Source organism: Brassica napus, chromosome A9 (genome assembly GCF_020379485.1).
Source record: "Brassica napus cultivar Da-Ae chromosome A9, Da-Ae, whole genome shotgun sequence".
In the NCBI taxonomy this organism is placed as follows: Eukaryota; Viridiplantae; Streptophyta; class Magnoliopsida; order Brassicales; family Brassicaceae; genus Brassica; species Brassica napus.
The window spans coordinates 36,529,308-36,547,358 of record NC_063442.1 but is presented as its reverse complement, the minus strand read 5'-3'; the positions used below and the strand labels follow the sequence as shown (position 1 = coordinate 36,547,358).

Genomic DNA, 18,051 nt, shown 5'->3' with positions numbered 1-18,051 from the left:
TGATTTTTTTTTTACTGAGATGTTTTGACAATTTAAGAATGAAACTAAGATGTGTTTCTGATATATCTGACAGGAAAACCTGGTTACGATTATCAAAGCTTTATCAGATTATGTTCATAGCAAAGGGCTTAAGCTTGGAATCTACTCTGATGCTGAGTATGTGTATATACACAACTGCCACTCATTATTATGGTAATGCAAGTGCAAAGCAGAGTTATTAAGATTTTTGATCTAACCACTAACAATTTTAACAATACCTCTCATTTAGGTTCATAAGAGATCAGAGATCGCTGGTGATATAGATTGGTGCCAGTTTCATCTTTTGCGACGTATCTCCTTGATGTTTGAATGACCATATTGAAACATACAAGCCGAAGGAGGGAACATACGACTTGGTAGCAACCAGAGATATCTCATTACAGAACAAGTTCCATACAAAAGAAATGGAATCTATAGAGATAACTACTCTAGAAGATGAGAACGAGATAAAAATCGTTCTTGCTGAGTCCAAGGAAAGGAAGCCAGCGAGGAAATGGTGGAGCTACTGAAGCAGTTGCAGCAAGCAACTCAAGAAGCTGATGAAGGGAGATCATCCTGGCCTTGCTTGTGAAAAGCTGCGAATGTTTTGAGAAGAGGCAAAGGAAGAAAAGGCTCGACCAGGTACAATTGAGAGCAGTTTATTTGCAGCTAAGAAGAAATTGAGGCTGCTAAAGATTTTTAGAGATTGGCATTAGCTGTTGCCATCAAGGTTTTCGAGAGCGAACATGCTTTCAAGTAAAACAATGTTGATTGTCCGTCAAGCCTAACACTGTTACTAACAGAGTAATATGAGCTTAGCAAGTGTACTCATGAGGCTTAAGAAAAAGCCAACACAAGGGTTGCAGAAATTCTGAGATCGAGGTAGCCAAAGAAACAGAGAAAATAAGCAAAGAGAGGTTGGAATAAATAAACAAAGATATGGTTGGGAAAATGGAGACACTCGCAGAAGCAACTGAGAAGGCTAAGAAGGCTAAAGAAAGAAGTTTGGTGTAGAGCAAGAGGCAAAAAAATGGAGGAAGAACATGTAGTAAAGAGAAAGATTGGTGATAATGGAGCGAACATTGAGAATATTCAAAGGAAGGTCTTATGGGACGAAGCTGCTGCAATGTTTCGGGTACATTACCAAAAAAAATAGTAGCTTAAAAATTCAAAGGATACCAAAATAGAAATAAAGAAATAACAATCATAAACAAGTTTGGTTAACTTCTAATCTTTTTTTGCTTAATGTACATTTTAATATTAAGAAAAAGCTAATTTTGAGTTCTATTTTAAAACTTTTACAATTCTTTATATAAAATTATAATATTTGAAAATAATCCGGACGTAGCCCGAAACCGTCTCTAGTGTTTATAATTTTTCATTTTTCTTGTCGTAGATGGAGAATTATATTTTTTATTGATGGTTTTTTGTATGTGAAAGTGACATAAACTTTTTGAAATTTTTAAATAATGTTATATATAGTACGATTAACACATTAAAGAAGAGAAACATATTCAGACACATTTTACACAGGTTTTATATGCATAATTTTAAACATTATATATGTATATATTATAAGTTTGAAACATGTAAATGCTTTCTAAAACTAAATACTTGTTCTGAGTTTACATAACTTATCGAAAATTTTATTTCTTTTTAAATTCAAATCACAGAAAAAATATCAAAAAGTCAGTATAGATGGGTTTTTTGGGCTTTTAAATCAACACTGAAAAATTACATGAATCAGATAACAACAGTTTTATAAACGACTGGATAAAATTTGACCGAGCCAAAGATTTTCACACAATATGTTCTTTCTTCTTCAAATTGCGAAGAGCCTATAGGCACAAGAAAAAAATCATAATTTTTGTTTCACTTATATAACATTTTTTCTCCTTTACACATGGAGTTTATTACACTGCTATAAGCAATGGAGAACTCTATTCATATATAAGATTCACATCTATGCATTTTGACAAAGAAGAATTTTAGCCATCTTTAGTTTCGGAATGGACCAACTTCAGTTATATACACTATATTTTCTCTATGATTCAAAACTTACAATTTTAATATATGTGCAGATTTCCATGTGAAAAGGCACACACACCATCTATCATTTAACCTATTACTTTTTCCAAAGTAAATACTATAATCCTCGTTTGGTTAACTCCACAAACTAATCTATTTGGATCAGTTTACCAAAAAATATGGATACTAATGTCAGAAAATAATATAAACACTATCAACAATAAATATTGGTACAAGACTATTTGGTTCAAGGAACATATTCCACGTTTATATCATGGCTGGTTTTGCGGAGAAGACTGCCAACCAAGGATCGCTTGAGGCGTTGGAAGTTAAATGTCTCCGGAACGTGCGTCCTTTGTAATATGGAAATAGAGACTCACCATCATCTCTTCTTTGAGTGCTCTTTCTCTCGCTTGATATGGGAGCTTGTTGCTGCTGAAGTTTGGATTTCTCCTCCGGCTGATCTACGCTCTGTTGCAGCCTAGATCAATCAACCTCGCGTCAACGCATATGCACATGCTACTCCATTCATCAAGCTCTACTTTCAGTCAGCCATCTACCTGTTGTGGAAAGAGCGTAATGCTCGTGTGTTCACAACTGTCTCCTCACCTTCATCAGTCATCCTTGCCTCTCTCGACCGTATGATGCGTGACCGTCTCCTCTCTTACCCGGCAAGTTCTTCTTTCTCCTCTTTTCTACTTCTTTTTATATTTCTTGTATAAGATCTCCTTAAGATTTTTTTTTACCTTGAGTTGTTGTTGGTTGTTTTTGTTTCCTTGCTGTAATAAGTTGTTTAAAAACAACAGTGTAACCTTTCAGAAAATGATAATCTTAATATCTTACAAAAAAAATAACAAATATTGACTTATTTATGTGAATATATATTTTATTTTAAATCATTATAGTGGACGAAGAAAACACCATAATTTGTACAACAAATTCTTTTAGATTCACCTCATCATACTCACCATTTTACCATTTTAATTACATAATTTTACATGAGCTTCTCCACCCTTCCCGATTATTTTCTCTTTATTTATAACTACAATATAAAGTTATAAACTATATATATTATAAATTAATAATTTATTTACCCTTGAAGTCTAATGATTAAAAATAGAACATAATTCAATATAGATATATGATTCTATCAATAAATTAGCAGTTACAAATTTGAAATTTCTAGAAATATCAAAAGTTGTATGTTAGTTAATTATTTTCTAAATGACATTTATTTTTAGTTTTTTTTGGATGAGAATATTTTGGCTGAGGTGGATAGTGTCAAAAGCTTTGAATTTATTCCTTTTATATAGTAGGATTGAAATGTCTATAAAATTATGGAGTAATGAGTTTTTCGTTTCTAACAAAAGACGTTATTAGGTACCAACGACACTTCTATATAACCTTCATTTTCGTGCTTTAACGAATCAAATCAATCAAATTTCAGTCACTGAATCGAATTCATTAGTTTATAAAGATTTTTCTAATTATATTTATTTGGTAACCAAACTTCTACTTTACAAGGGAAGGTAATTCGAAGATAGCCGACAGTCTTATATCACTATATATTACGACGTTAACATATCAACGAATACGACCAGTTCCATGACAATGATTGTATCATTTGCAATTAACTGTATTGGCTTAGAGAAAAGATTAATTTATTAAGATTCGAGTGAGATATGACCCTATGCTTGAGTTTAGGTGAAAATGATTATCATACTGATTAACCAAACATGCTTTCTACACAAGTAACTAATCAATAATAAAAAAAACTAACCAATATGAAAACCTCATAACAAAAAAAATATGAATTTTTAATCCAAGCTAGGTATTTTTTCCTTACTTTCAAATTTTTACTTCTGTAAACAAGATCAAACTCAAGATACTAGTCTTTTTTCTCAAGAATTTATGTAACTTCGAACCAAAAGCTGTCCAACCTTCCGGCCAAATCATATATACAATCCAAATCAATTGTGAATGTGATGAAATGAGAGCAACATGCATAGATTTGTTGCAACATAAAGTGAAAAGACAAGATGAGGCACTGCATAGAGTTGATAATCCTCGCCTATATTCATAGAAACCTAGTAAAATATTCAAACATACGGCCTTAAAGCTCTAGATCCAAGTATTTTTTTTTGCTTGATACGAAATACTATTAAATGATCAATCCTATATATCAATATACAGCAACATCAAAACATGGTAATCACGTTTTTTCTTTTTCTTTTTCTTTTTCTTTTCTTATGATACATAACCCGTACAATAAACCAGGGTTGTTAATACAATAGGAACCACGTAAATATAAAACCACTTAAGCATTAATGAATTTCGGCAAATTTTATAATTATATAAAAATGAATATAATATATATAGTTCAATGGTTGTTAATTAAGGAAGGGTAAGGACTAAGTTGTAAATGACATTCCATCAAAATACTGATAGACTATCCCTTTCGATATCTTTGGCCTTTTTGGCGAAAAACTTATGGATTTGAAGTCTTTGGTTGATTCGTCACAGACCCACATTCGGAAATTCTAGAGTTAGTTCTTCTGATATACATATATACTCACCCTAATCTTTTTGATTCGTATAATATATACTTTTGTGTATCATGTATTTATGTACTATACAGTACGTGCATTGTCAGTAATAATAATAGATCATAAACATACTTTTTTACTTATGTACTGAGAGTATATATTTCTTACAAAATCCTCATATTATAATAATGAATTCTTAATCAGAAAAAATTATGTTGAATATCGATGCCGATACGTTATAACAATATCAGTGAAATTAACTATTAAACCTCAATCCATGTGAAGATGATTTACTGAACGTTGGGAAAAATCGAGGTGTGTATAGTTGTGTGTGTGTTTTCTTATTGTTGACTTAGAAATGATAAATATTGGTAAATGCGAAGTCAACAAATGCCTCCAAAATCAGTCAATTCCTCTGCTTCAGAATTATGAAATGGAAACCATCGTGTTATATTGGCCCCATTTTAATTTGTTTAATGTAACTACGCTCACATCTAAACTAAAATAGTATTGTTATTAAGTTAATTAGTATAACTTAAGATAAGATGAACGACTCATGAATAAGATGTGTGTGCAGCAGAATAACCTTGATCCTAGGGTTTATCTTTTCTCTTTCTTTTTCTTCTTAAAGTCCTAGGGCTTATCTTCTTAATGATCAAATTTTCCATAACGATATTGAGATTAATCTCGAAATTTATAGACAAAAGCTATATAACGCAAAAAAACGATCACTGATCTTGAATAAATTGATGACAATATATATAGAGAGCATCGATGTGTTTAGTCTTTAGTGGCATGCATGTTTTCCACCTCAGATTTCAACTCAGAGACAAAGACATCTTCAGTGCCCAAGTTGTAGACTTCTTGTTTCCCTAATCAACTTCATATGTAGAAAAAGATTTTGTATTTACGTATTTGTCCATATTTCTATCAAAATGAATATAGGATCAAATATGTTTTCTTTGTTCTCCCATATAAGATAAAAAGAATATGTATCTTCCAGTATCTTGGTAGTACTGACAAAAAGGAAACAAATGGATACCAGGCCACCTTTGCAAACCGACCCACATGATATACTTTCGAATCACTTTAGGTTTTCATAGTTCTGTGACTTCTGATTACGAGCATATTGTTCAAGTTGTTTTATGTTTCTTTTCATACTTTCATTCAAAGTTTACTAAGTTTTTAATATATAAATGCAAATCCAAAAGTAAGCATTTGAAGCATAACCCACGAATATAGGCTCCGAGCATTTCATTATTTCAAATTCGATATCTTTTAAAAAAGGAAACAAAATATTCTCAAATTATATTATGTTTTTAAAACAAAAAAGTAAAAAAAGATAATAGTTACAGAAAAAAGAATTAAAAAATATATATATTTTTAATGTTGTCAACAAAACACTAAACCCTAAATCCTAATCCCTAAACCCTAAATCCTAAACCCTAAATCCCTGGGTAAACCCTAAACCCTTGGGTAAACCCTAAACCCTTGGATAAATCCTAAACTCTAAATAAAAAACGACTAAAACCCTAAACCCTAAACGCTTGAATGTTTTAGTGTATAGTGATTTTGATTTAGAGTTAAGGATTTATCCTAGAGTTTAGGATTTATCCTAGAGTTTAGGGTTTATCCAAAAGTTTAGGGTTTAGGATTAAGGGTTTAGGGATTAGAATTTAGGGTTTGGAGTTTAATGTTATGCTGACGACGTAAAATATTTTTTTTGTAATTATTATTATTTTTTATCTTTTAATTTTAAAAACATAATATAATTTGACAATATTTTGTTTCCTTTTTTAAAAGATATCGAATATAAAATAAGATAATCTTATTGGTTGGTGAACCTAGAGGTTCACCCTAGGGGGTGGACCTAAGAATAAGTCTTTCTCAAAACCTTCCGTTCGAGACAACATGCAATCAGCCTATGTTACTTTTCACCTTAATTTACACAATTACATTCCATTCTTTTTTTTTTTTTGTTAATCTAGGGGTTCCCGACTTACGTGGATCATTCTCCTGAGCTCAGTTAGGCAGCGGTCCACTTCATCCGAGAGGACTTTACCTGGGCTGGAGACAAAGCCCAACACCCAGTACCGCATTTGGTGAGAGAATGAACAGTTCGCCTCCGCCTGACGTCGAACCTGTGAGCATGACGATTGGCCTCCAGGATCTTTACCAAGCGAGCTACCTCATCCCGTCATATAAGTATATATAACTAAATTAGAAATTGTACGTATCAAGTTATTTGATATGAATCCTAAACTAATTCCGAATTAACGAAATTATATAAATTCTGAATTAATAAAATTATATACACTAAATGAGGACGACAATTTCTCTTTGAATAATTGAATTCTAGTTGCGGCTTTAATTTGTATCCCGCGGATCCAAGTCGGTGAATAGAGTGACGACGACGAGTGACGTGAATCGCGCCATTAAATCTCTTAAGAGCTTCGAGAAAATGATACCCATCTCATTAATTCTAATTAATTTTTCCATGTGCGTTAGGAGTAGTATATTTTTTTCAATAATACTTAGGTTATTTTGATTACGAACAACAAACGCATAAACTCAATGAAGCTACTATGTATAAATGGGAATTTATTTGGTATGAAAAAATGGTCCCTTTAAGTTTATACTGAAATATTAGCTAGACTAGCTTGTGTATATCATAGTTATGGAGATATTGTAATTTTTTCGTAACTAATACATCAATATATACGTGCTTTACTGTTTGACTCTGAGTTCTGGCTCATTGGGTGAACTTATGAGTATTGCTATGAGCTATAATACGAGATTATAATTAGAAACTGTCTACGAAAATAGAAATGCAAATCACATTAGGTTTGCGTGAGTATACGACTTAGATTTACATGTCAAATAAGCAACCATTTGTAATTTATTACTGAATAACAGATTGAGTTAATAAATCAACGTAAGCCATTAAATGTTAAGAACCAAAACAAATCGACCTTTCGAAAAGTCATCAACTATTACCAGACAGGAAGGGATGGTCGGCTGTCTTATGCAAAAAAAGGTTTACAACTGATCTGGATTTACTGTTTTATAGGTTTATATATTTCTTAAAAATTGATTTTTCGTTTTTGTATATAATTTGGTTGAAACTTAAGACTCATGCAGTAATAACAAGGAAAAAATAGACCTGAGAGAAGCCCCATAATATAGTGAAATCAAGTCTAATAGATTATAACCGATTTCTATCTTTTTTTTAACACAACTTTCATAACCATAAACTTAAATTCTATTGTTCAGAAGAACTATAATAATAGATTCATTCCACAGGACTTGCTTTGCCAAAAGAATCCGCATCTCTCGGTTTGCCAAGATGAATCCACTAGAGACTAGAGAGATAAAATCAAATGCTGATGACAAACGAATTATTTCAGCAACAATCCCATAAATTTCTGCATTCGGAGGCCCTGTAGTGAGGGATTTAACCAGCTTAAGCAAATCAGATTCAATTGAGGATCCCTTTGTCAATGCAGGTTGAGAGGGCTTCCACGTACGGCCAAACTCTCTATTAGAGCATCATTATCTAGAATTTCTCTTAACACGACGTTCTTAGGGGAATATAAAAAATTATTTCTTATTTTTAACTGAAAAGTTAAAATACTATTTCTTAAAATACTACTTTAAAAAACAATTTTTTATATTTCCCTAAGAATTCCACCCTAAGAAACTCTGGATAATGATGATCTCATGGATCTTAAATCTATTTGATATGTGTTTCTGTCTATAAGTATGGAATCGAACTTACCTTATTATGAATCTTAAATCTATTTGATATGCGTTTTCTTTGACAAGTTAATCAATCCTGCGAAATATATTTCGTCGTATCAAAACTATCATTAAATAACGAGAAAAGGATTCTATGAAAATATTAAGTCATGCAGTATGGTTGAAAGTTAAGACTTACTTTTCCAGCATCAAATAAACTGAAGAGGATCTTGAAGCGATATGGTTGAAACTTAAGTATCATTTTAAGAAATGTTGTCACAATACTATGGCTTAATACTTTTTTTACACAACGTACCAAAGAGGAGGAAGCCGATACATCAAACGGGATAAATATAATTAAAAGTCTCCCTACCAATTACGAAATTGGTCCATACCTCCTTTTTAAAAGGATCTTAGTGCACCTAGTACTAGTTGATCATGAAAAATATCTATATATACAGATTATTGGGAAGCACATAACACTACTTTTCTACTAAAACACAAACAAAGGTTGCACGTAAATCACAACATGGCAACTACGTCATCTTCGTTACCAAATCATAAGTTCCGGATCAAACTTTTGTTCATTCTGACATTAAACCTCTTTTTTCTTCATACTTCAGTGTTTGCAAATTCATCAAAATTCTCCAAATTCTCAAGACACCCAAACTCCGAGTCATCATCAAGAAGAACCAAACATTCAACTTCTGACGATGAGTTTCTCAACTCAGTCCAACGCAGCTTGGAACACGCTCTCTTAGCTCACTCCCTCGCCTTAAGTCTCACGCTCTCACACCGTACAGCTCAATCGGTCATGCTTGATCCTGTCAACGACTGTCTTGAGCTGCTAGACGACACAATCGACATGTTGTCTCGCATCGTCACCAAGCCTAAAGATCACGTCAATGATGATGATGTCCATACTTGGCTAAGCGCAGCGTTGACTAATCAAGAGACTTGTAAGCAAAGCCTCAGTGAGAAAACAAGCCTCAACAGAGACGGAATCACGATAGATTCCGTCGCAAGAAACCTCACCGGTTTACTCACCAAATCGCTAGACATGTTCGTTTCCACGTCCAGACCTGAAACAAGTGGCCGTAAACTACTGTCCCGTCAGGATTTTCCCACGTGGGTTTCTTCGTCGGACCGGAGGCTCTTAGAAGCTTCGGTGGAAGAGCTGAGACCTCACGCGGTGGTGGCTGCCGACGGGAGCGGGACACATATGAGCGTAGGAGAAGCGTTGGCGTCTTTGGAGAAGGGGAGTGGCAGAAGCGTAATTCACTTAACCGCTGGAACGTATAAAGAGAATCTCAATATTCCGAGCAAACAGAAGAACGTCATGCTTGTTGGTGACGGAAAGGGCAAGACAGTCATTGTCGGTAGCAGAAGTAACAGAGGCGGGTTTAATACTTACAAAAGCGCCACTGTCGGTGAGATTAACATTCACTCATAAACTAATTGGAAAATTTTATTTAATAATTATATCACTATCTGTTTGTCTATAAATATATATCCATATGCACTATCTATTTGTTTATTTTATTCATATACTTTTTTTTTTCATAAACTTAACAAATAAAATTGTAGTTTTAATGTACATGTCACTTTTGAGTTATGCTCTACTATTTACTGCGTTATATATTTTTTATATTTTTTTATGCGTTTCAATATCAATGCAAAATAAATAAATAAAATTACCAAAAAAAATATATCAATGCAAAATTTATTATAATTATCTTATTTTTTATCTTGTTACTGGATAAATTATATTTTTGGGTCATCACTGGTTAAATTATAATTAAGTGATAATTTTATAAATATTTTATCTAGGAAATATTAAATTATTTTTTAAAATATATATGCATAATCATGCAACGTCGATTAAAACGAGGGAAATTACTTCTAAATTTGAATTATTATTTACCTTTGAAAGCTGCCATGGGAGATGGATTCATAGCTCGGGACATAACATTCGTGAATAGCGCCGGACCAAACGCGGAGCAAGCGGTAGCATTACGGGTCGGGTCAGACAGATCCGTTGTATACCGATGCTCCATCGATGGGTACCAAGACACACTCTACACTCTCTCCAAACGACAGTTCTATCGAGAAACCGACATCTCCGGCACCGTCGATTTCATCTTCGGAAACTCCGCCGTCGTGCTCCAAAGCTGTAACATCGTGTCCCGAAAAGGCTCCTCCGATGAGAACTACGTCACGGCCCAAGGACGGTCCGACCCGAATCAGAATACCGGGATTTCGATTCATAATTGCAGAATTACCGGTTCGACCGGGACTTATTTGGGTCGGCCGTGGAAGCAGTACTCGAGGACAGTTGTGATGCAATCGTTTTTGGACGGTTCGATTCATCCTTCGGGTTGGTCTCCTTGGTCGAGTAGTAATTCTCTGAAGAGTCTGTTTTACGGAGAGTTTGGTAACTCGGGTCCTGGGTCCTCGGTTTCGGGTCGGGTTGATTGGCCTGGGTACCACCCTGCGTTGACGTTGACTGAAGCTCAAGGGTTTACGGTTTCGGGTTTCATTGACGGAAGTTCATGGTTGCCGTCAACCGGTGTTGTCTTTGACTCTGGGCTTTTATAAGCAAAGTGATTTTATTTAATTTTATTCTCATATGTTACCTTATACTGATTACTAATTAATCAGCAATGATATCGTACAAAAAGAAATTGTGATTTATTAAATGTTTTGTGTTTGGATTTATACTATTGTAATTGTAATTTATCTTCCCGTGAATAAAGTGTGAAAAAACGTTTTGTAATATAATGTAGACTATTTACATATAATGTAGACAATCGTAATCTACTAGACGCAGTTGCTCAAAAAAGTAAAAATCTACTCGACGCATGACTTTAAACGGTGAACGACGTTGCCTACAAGATTACTACTACACAGAAGTTTCGAAACCTTTGGAATCATATATTTTGAGGTGCGAACACGTACACTACACCGATTAAATGCATGCAAGTGTTTATCTATAAATCATCACATGGAATATGTACGGTTTCATAAGCAGATGCATTTCTCAATCGCACGAACAACTATGGTCGGGATTTTAAAGAATATTAAATAATTAAAACAGAGTTTTAGAAAATATTTTAAAATTATTTCAAATGTTAAAGGAATACTAGTATTTTCAAATATCCTAAAATTTCTCCAAAACATTCTTACGCAAAATTAACTCAAATATCAAATTTCATGGAATCTTTTTTTTCATGGAATTTATTATATAATCAAATTAACTCAAATAATAAATTTTACTGTTTCCAAATGTGGGAAAACTCATGAACGGCATAAGAAATATTAAGTATGTTGACTTAGAACCAGATACCCTAGAGGTAAGTTTTTTGAACACCAAATACTTATATTAAAATTAAATGTCGAATGGATTAAATCGGTTACAACTTTCGAGATACTCGACAGTAAGTAGATAAACTAACATAACTAAAATATAATGAAAGATAGAGATAACTAAGGAGAGAAGAAACCCGTAGAAAATCTTCACTTGTAGTTCTAAAACTTCAGGTTGAAAACCGTGTCTCCGAAGATACCTGGATCTCCCGACTTTGCAGTGAGGTGCGGAAAAGCTGCCGGAGTAGGACTACACACAGAGTCGGTCGAAGGTACAGCCTCATGAATTGAGGTCCTGGTCCATGATATCTTAAAGTGCTGTAGTGGTGGATGAGTGCGCTTTGAAGGCTTTGATGATGAGTTCTCAGCAACCAGATAATGGGCCAAGCCCAAGAAGTTCCAGATCTGTGCAAGTCCAGCTCGTGTAACAAGGGGGCTGCATGAGGCGACGGGAAGACGGAGGGGAGATGCGCCGGCCTTTGGAGAGATGCGGTAGTTGATTGTCCGTGGAGGTGGAGCAGCTGTGCAGAGGAGAGTTGACGGTTCCAGATTCCAAGCAGGTGACGACCCGAAATGACGCGGCTCCATCGTTGGAGCGTGAACAGCAGCAATGAAGGCTGCGGTGTTATCGTCGACAGGCGTACCGGCGAACCAGTTCGAGGAGTAGCAGTGTGCTGTGATGTCGGATCTGGAACATAGCGGAGGAGACCTCCCCGCTTGGTCGTTCTCGAGCACATTGAAGATGATTGAGCGAGCTACCCGGTAGACTCTGGAACAGAGCACATTTCCGGAGGCTGCGGAGGTCATCTCCGGCGGAGTTGAGTACAGATCCAGAGCGGGTGTTGAATAACCCTAGAGGTAAGTATTTTTCTTTTTTTACTTGTTACACGTAGTTTGCAAAAAGTTTGTTTGATTTTTTTTTTTTGTGACTATGTCTTGTTTTCAGGTGCTTTCTCTATGTTGTGAATCGATGCCGGTCTTCAACAATCTCAAGTCTTTACGTATTAAGAGTGACAAGAAACGTGGATGGCAAGCAATGCCGGTTCTTCTAAGGAATTGTCCACGTTTAGATATCCTGGTCCTTGAGAGGTATAATGTCACAACATGTACAAATATAGTAGTGTTCATACTTTGAATCCCTTATTGTTTTTTTTTTTTGCATGATTCCAGGGTCTCTTGCACCATGTGACAGATAAATGTGGGGATGCTTGTGACTGCAATATTTTCGGGAAGACAAAGGTCTTTCTCTCGAATCTTGTCCCGTGACAATGTTGGAGATTCAAGGGTTTCTTGGAACAATGAAAGAGATGGCATTGATAAAGCATTTCTTGGACAACTTTGAGTGTTTGAAGGAGATGGAGATCTTTGTTGAAGAGAATGAACCTACAGAGCTCAGAGTGCCTGAAGTGGCTATGCTTATCCCGCAGATGATAGAAGTGTACAACAGCTTATCAAGCTGCAATGTCCAGCTCCTGGTGAGTGATTACTTGTCTAAGAAGTGGGCTGCAAAAGGACGCCTTTGAAGAGAAAAACTTGTTTATAGTTTTGCTAAAGTCACTGTCTGTTATTTTGTTTCCTTTCAAACCAAACCAATCGTAAAACCTTTGTTCTGTTTCATCTCATATTTCTTTCTGAATAATCAATGTTTTGTTTTCTTCCTTTTATTCAAATGGTTTCAGTGATTTACTATCGGTTAAGCTTAATGTAGGTTTTCAGGAATATCACATTAATGCTTTATTCCATACTGTGTGAAGTGTGATGAACATTTGTTTTAAGAATCTAATCAATCATATACAGAGTAACTTAGGCCATGGCGTCTATAACTAAATCTATAGATCTGTAAAAATATCTGAACAGATTATGTAATGGAGTATTTCTGATATTTGTTATAATCCAAATCCTAACGAATATCTTAAAAAATATCCGAAAAGATTCAAAACTCTGAGAATCCAGACCAATACGTTAGTAGAAATGTGATCTCACTGGGTCCAAACCAAACAGTTTTTCAATCCGGATATCGGTTCGGTTTCGGTTCGGTTTTTTTTGGTTTTCGGTATTTCGGTTAGTAAAATATAACTACCATTCTAAATCCATATTTACTTCGGTTCGGTTCGGTTTATATACCGTCGGTTTTCGGTTTATTCGGTTTTATACCAAAAAACATAATTATTTAGTTTGAAATCATATTATATTAATTTTAGAGTCATATTGTCAACATAGTCATTTATTAAAAATATATTACATGTTCAAATAAATGAACAAAAAAGTAAAAATGCTTCTACCATCAAATAAAATAATCAAATCTATAACTAAAATCAAAGCTTGAAATTTTGAAAATAAAAATATGAAACAAAACAGAAATATGAAAGAAAAGTTTTTTCACTCTTCCCTATTTATTGTTCATTAAAATCATGATTTTTCAATTGAACACGAAACTCTTTTTGTTTACAGATAAGAAAAAAATTGTAAAAATTTTCCATTAATTATTGTCCATCAAATTTATAATCTTCATATTAATTTAGTGAAAACTAAAATAAAGCAAAAAAATCAAAAAAAGACTTAGAAAATAAGATGTCCGAATTGTGATGTATTGTTATTTAATTATAGTTCAAGTGTTTTACAAATTAAGGCTCTTTATTACTATAAAATTATAGTAATAGTTATTAACACAAATTTAACTTATGTAACAAATAGATTTTCATGTATTGTTATAAAATAGATACATATTTACGTGTTTTTACTTTTAATCGGTTTTGTTCGGTTTATTCGGTTTAATCAGTTATATACCAAACCATATCCAAATCCTACGGTTTTTATAAAATTATATACATTCGGTTTATATGGTATATACCAAAACCAAACCATATTATCTATTTCGGTTCGGTTCGGTTCGGTACGGTTCGGTTTTACCATATTGAACAGCCCTAAGTTTCAGACCAATAGAATTGTAAACCTTACAAAACCGATTCGTTGACCAAAAAAAGAAAAAAAAGAAAAAAGAAGCAAATCAATCCGAAACCAAATCAATCCGAAAATTTAGCTTTTACGAATCTCGCCCCCAATAAAGTTAGTTACACAATTTCGAACCCTATTCCTCACTGGAGCGCGTTTATGGCAGAAGAAGGATCTGCCTCGATACGCGAAACCGAGGAAGAAGCGGCAGAGATCGCACCCGCCGCCGCCTAATCTCTGATCGATCGCGATGGGGAAAGGCCCCTTATCCTTCCGCCGTCTCTCGAGCATCCGCCGCCGGAAGAAAGGTTCATCGGTGAAGGATGATCCCAATCAGTCGTCTAATCCTTCGTCTCCGCCTCCTCCTTCGCCGATCAACGCGGCAGGATCGGTCGCGGCAGGTGCGACGGGGAAGGTGAAGAAGAAAGCCGGAGGAGCGAGGCTGTGGATGAGGTTTGATCGCACGGGAGCGATGGAAGTGGTGGAATGCGATAAGAGCACAATCATCAAACGCTCTTCGGTTCCCGCTAGGGATTTGAGGATTCTCGGCCCTGTCTTCTCTCACTCCTCCAACATTCTCGGTAATCAATACGAATCCCCAATGTTCAAGAACCATAGTTAGGCGTTTTATAGAGGATTAGCACTAGGCCGCCGCTTGAACACTAGCTAGATCAATTTTATATAAATCTTTCGGTTATAACCGATTTGCCGTGGCCAACGGACTCCCACGCCTTCTAGGCACGGCCTCCGCAATGGGGGCCGTGCCTAGACAGACTCGACTCCCACGCCTTCTAGGCACGGCCTCCGCAATGGGAGGCCGTGCCTAGAAGGACTGATCTAGGCAATTTAAATAGAAACTAAATGATCAGTATAGATATTTTACTTAATTAATTCGAAGTCTGAATGATATGATATATAAATAGTAACTATTTAAATTTGGAGGCCGAGATGAATGTTTCCATGATCATTGTTTGTTTAGCTATATATGTTTCTGTTGTAGCTGCTTTAGCTTGTGTGTTTGCTGTGTAGCGAGGGAGAAAGCTATTGTTGTTAACTTGGAGGTTATAAAGGCGATAGTTACAGCAGAAGAGGTGTTGCTGTTGGATCCTCTCCGTCCTGAGGTTCTTCCGTTTATTGACCGGCTTAAGCAACAGTTTCCTCAGAGGAATGCATTGGAAGCTACTCCTAATGTGCAGACTTTTGATCCGGAAGCTGGAGAGGGGTTGCAGAGTGAGCTTCCTTTTGAGTTTCAGGTCCTTGAGATGGCTCTGGAGGTTGTCTGCTCAATTGTTGACACCAGTGTGGCATCACTTGAGACGGATGCGTGGCCTGTTCTTGATGAACTCACCAAGAATGTCAGCACTGAGAATCTTGAATACGTGAGAAGCTTGAAGAGTAATCTTACCCGGTTGCTAGCCCGTGTTCAAAAGGTATTCTTTTTTAGCGTTTTGTATTATAATGTTTGAAACATGACGCTTGCTTGGTTGGGTGCATTTATTCAGGTGAGAGATGAACTTGAACATTTGTTAGATGACAATGAAGACATGGCAGACTTGTACTTGACAAGGAAATGGAACCAGAACCAGCAAGCTGAGGCATTACTCGAGGGGACAGTATCCGTTGCCCCACCACACAACACATCGAATCTCTACCGGCTCACATCAAACAGAAGCGCGAGCATGGTGACGAGCAATATGGATGAAGACGATGTGGAGGATCTGGAGATGTTGCTGGAGGCATACTTCATGCAACTTGAGGGAATGAGGAACAAGATTCTCACCGTGAGGGAATACATTGACGACACGGAAGACTACGTGAACATACAGCTGGACAATCAACGTAACCAGCTGATCCAGCTGCAGCTGATACTGACCATGGCCTCGTTTGCGATAACGGCAGAGACGTTACTGGCCAGCTTGTTCGGGATGAACATACCGTGTCCGTTGTATAACATCAACGGCATCTTCTGGTACTTCGTGTGGAGTATCACTGCGTTTTGCTTTGTGCTCTTCATGGTCGTTCTTGGCTACGCCAGGTGGAAGAAGCTGCTTGGCTCATAATCTCTCTTTCTCTATGGACCACTAAATGTAATAAAACCCCATAAGACATGCTTTTTAGTGATTAATAAAAGTTAATTTGGCTAAATCGCTCTCTGTATGCTTAATCACAAATTTGCCACTGGGCTTCCTTACTTGTCTCCACCATACTTTAACAAGCCCAAAGTCAAGCAATCCCGGTTTGTTTACCGAACTGAACCGGTGATTTTCAATAACCGGAATGAAAAGAACCCATTTTAAAACCCTAAATTTCATTGGACGTTTCAGCTTCTTCAGATGCAATTTGCATGTCTTAATCCAACTGAAAGCCTGAACTTTCCCCACCATCTGCCTTTGGCTGCTGCATTTTTTTTCTCACCGAACCCTAAATTTGAGTGTATTGAACTTAGCTTCTGCAACAAGGTAGGTTTATGATCTAGAGTAACAGATGAATTGATTGGTAATTAACGTATTTAGCTGATGTTCTAATATAGTTTAATATACATAGCTCTTTTTTTGCGTGTAGAGAAGATGGATCATGTGAGCAATCTACCAGACGAGCTTCTTTGTCATATCTTGTCTTTCTTTACAACAAAAGAGGCTGCTTTGACATCGGTTCTCTCAAAGAGGTGGAGAAATCTGTTTGTGTCTGGTCCTAACGTTAACATTGATGACTCTGAGTTTCTGCATCCAGAAGAGGGTAAACGGGAAAGGGATGGTGTTCTAGAGAGCTTCGTGGAGTTTGTGGATAGAGTATTGGAATTGCAAGAAACTTCTACTATTAATAAACTCTCTCTCAAATGTAGAACCGGTGTTGATGCAAACCGTGTGGATCATTGGATATATAATGCGTTGGCACGTGGCGTTACCGACCTTGACCTATGCATAGTCTTTGGAAGTAGTAGATATTGGCTGCATCCAAGAGGGTTCGAGAGCAGGAAACTAGTGAAGCTGAAGATAGGAAGTGGGATTGATCTTGGCTGGTGTACCGGGAGCATTTACTTACCAATGCTGAAGACTCTCGTACTTGAATCAGTGGAGTTTTGTGCTGATTATAACTTAAAGATGCTTCTTCCTGCCTGCCCTGCGCTTGAGGAGCTAGAAATGTATGATGTCAAGGGACTAGATTCGAATGAGACCGTGTCAAGTGCAAGCCTCAAGAACCTGATAATTAAATCAAGTCTTGTCTCTTCAGGCAGTTTCTCATTTGACACACCAAGTCTTGTTTACTTAGGTTACTCGGATTTTATCCCGGAAGACTATCCATTAGCTAACTTGCAGAATCTATCCGAGGCTCGGATCAACATTAGTTTAACTGATGATCAAGTCGAAAGAGCAAGATTCCCAAATGAGTATGATGATGAGTA

The 18,051-nt window shown here is 36.0% G+C and overlaps 2 protein-coding genes and 1 pseudogene across 2 annotated transcripts; all 3 read left to right on the top strand.

Moving 5' to 3' along the window:
* The first annotated feature begins 8,803 nt into the window (after positions 1–8,803).
* LOC106390203 (probable pectinesterase/pectinesterase inhibitor 35) lies at positions 8,804–11,108 on the top strand. The gene is made up of 2 exons (XM_013830618.3): positions 8,804–9,760; positions 10,264–11,108. The coding sequence occupies exons 1-2, from the start codon at positions 8,860–8,862 to the stop codon at positions 10,926–10,928; spliced, it is 1,566 nt and encodes a 521-aa protein (XP_013686072.2). The 5' UTR covers positions 8,804–8,859; the 3' UTR covers positions 10,929–11,108.
* A 3,593-nt stretch (positions 11,109–14,701) lies between these two features.
* On the top strand, positions 14,702–16,793 carry LOC106396564 (magnesium transporter MRS2-4). The gene is made up of 3 exons (XM_013836990.3): positions 14,702–15,229; positions 15,678–16,078; positions 16,151–16,793. The coding sequence occupies exons 1-3, from the start codon at positions 14,899–14,901 to the stop codon at positions 16,706–16,708; spliced, it is 1,290 nt and encodes a 429-aa protein (XP_013692444.2). The 5' UTR covers positions 14,702–14,898; the 3' UTR covers positions 16,709–16,793.
* Positions 16,794–16,838: 45 nt separating this feature from the next.
* On the top strand, positions 16,839–17,961 carry LOC125578479 (annotated as a pseudogene).
* Positions 17,962–18,051: the final 90 nt, after the last annotated feature.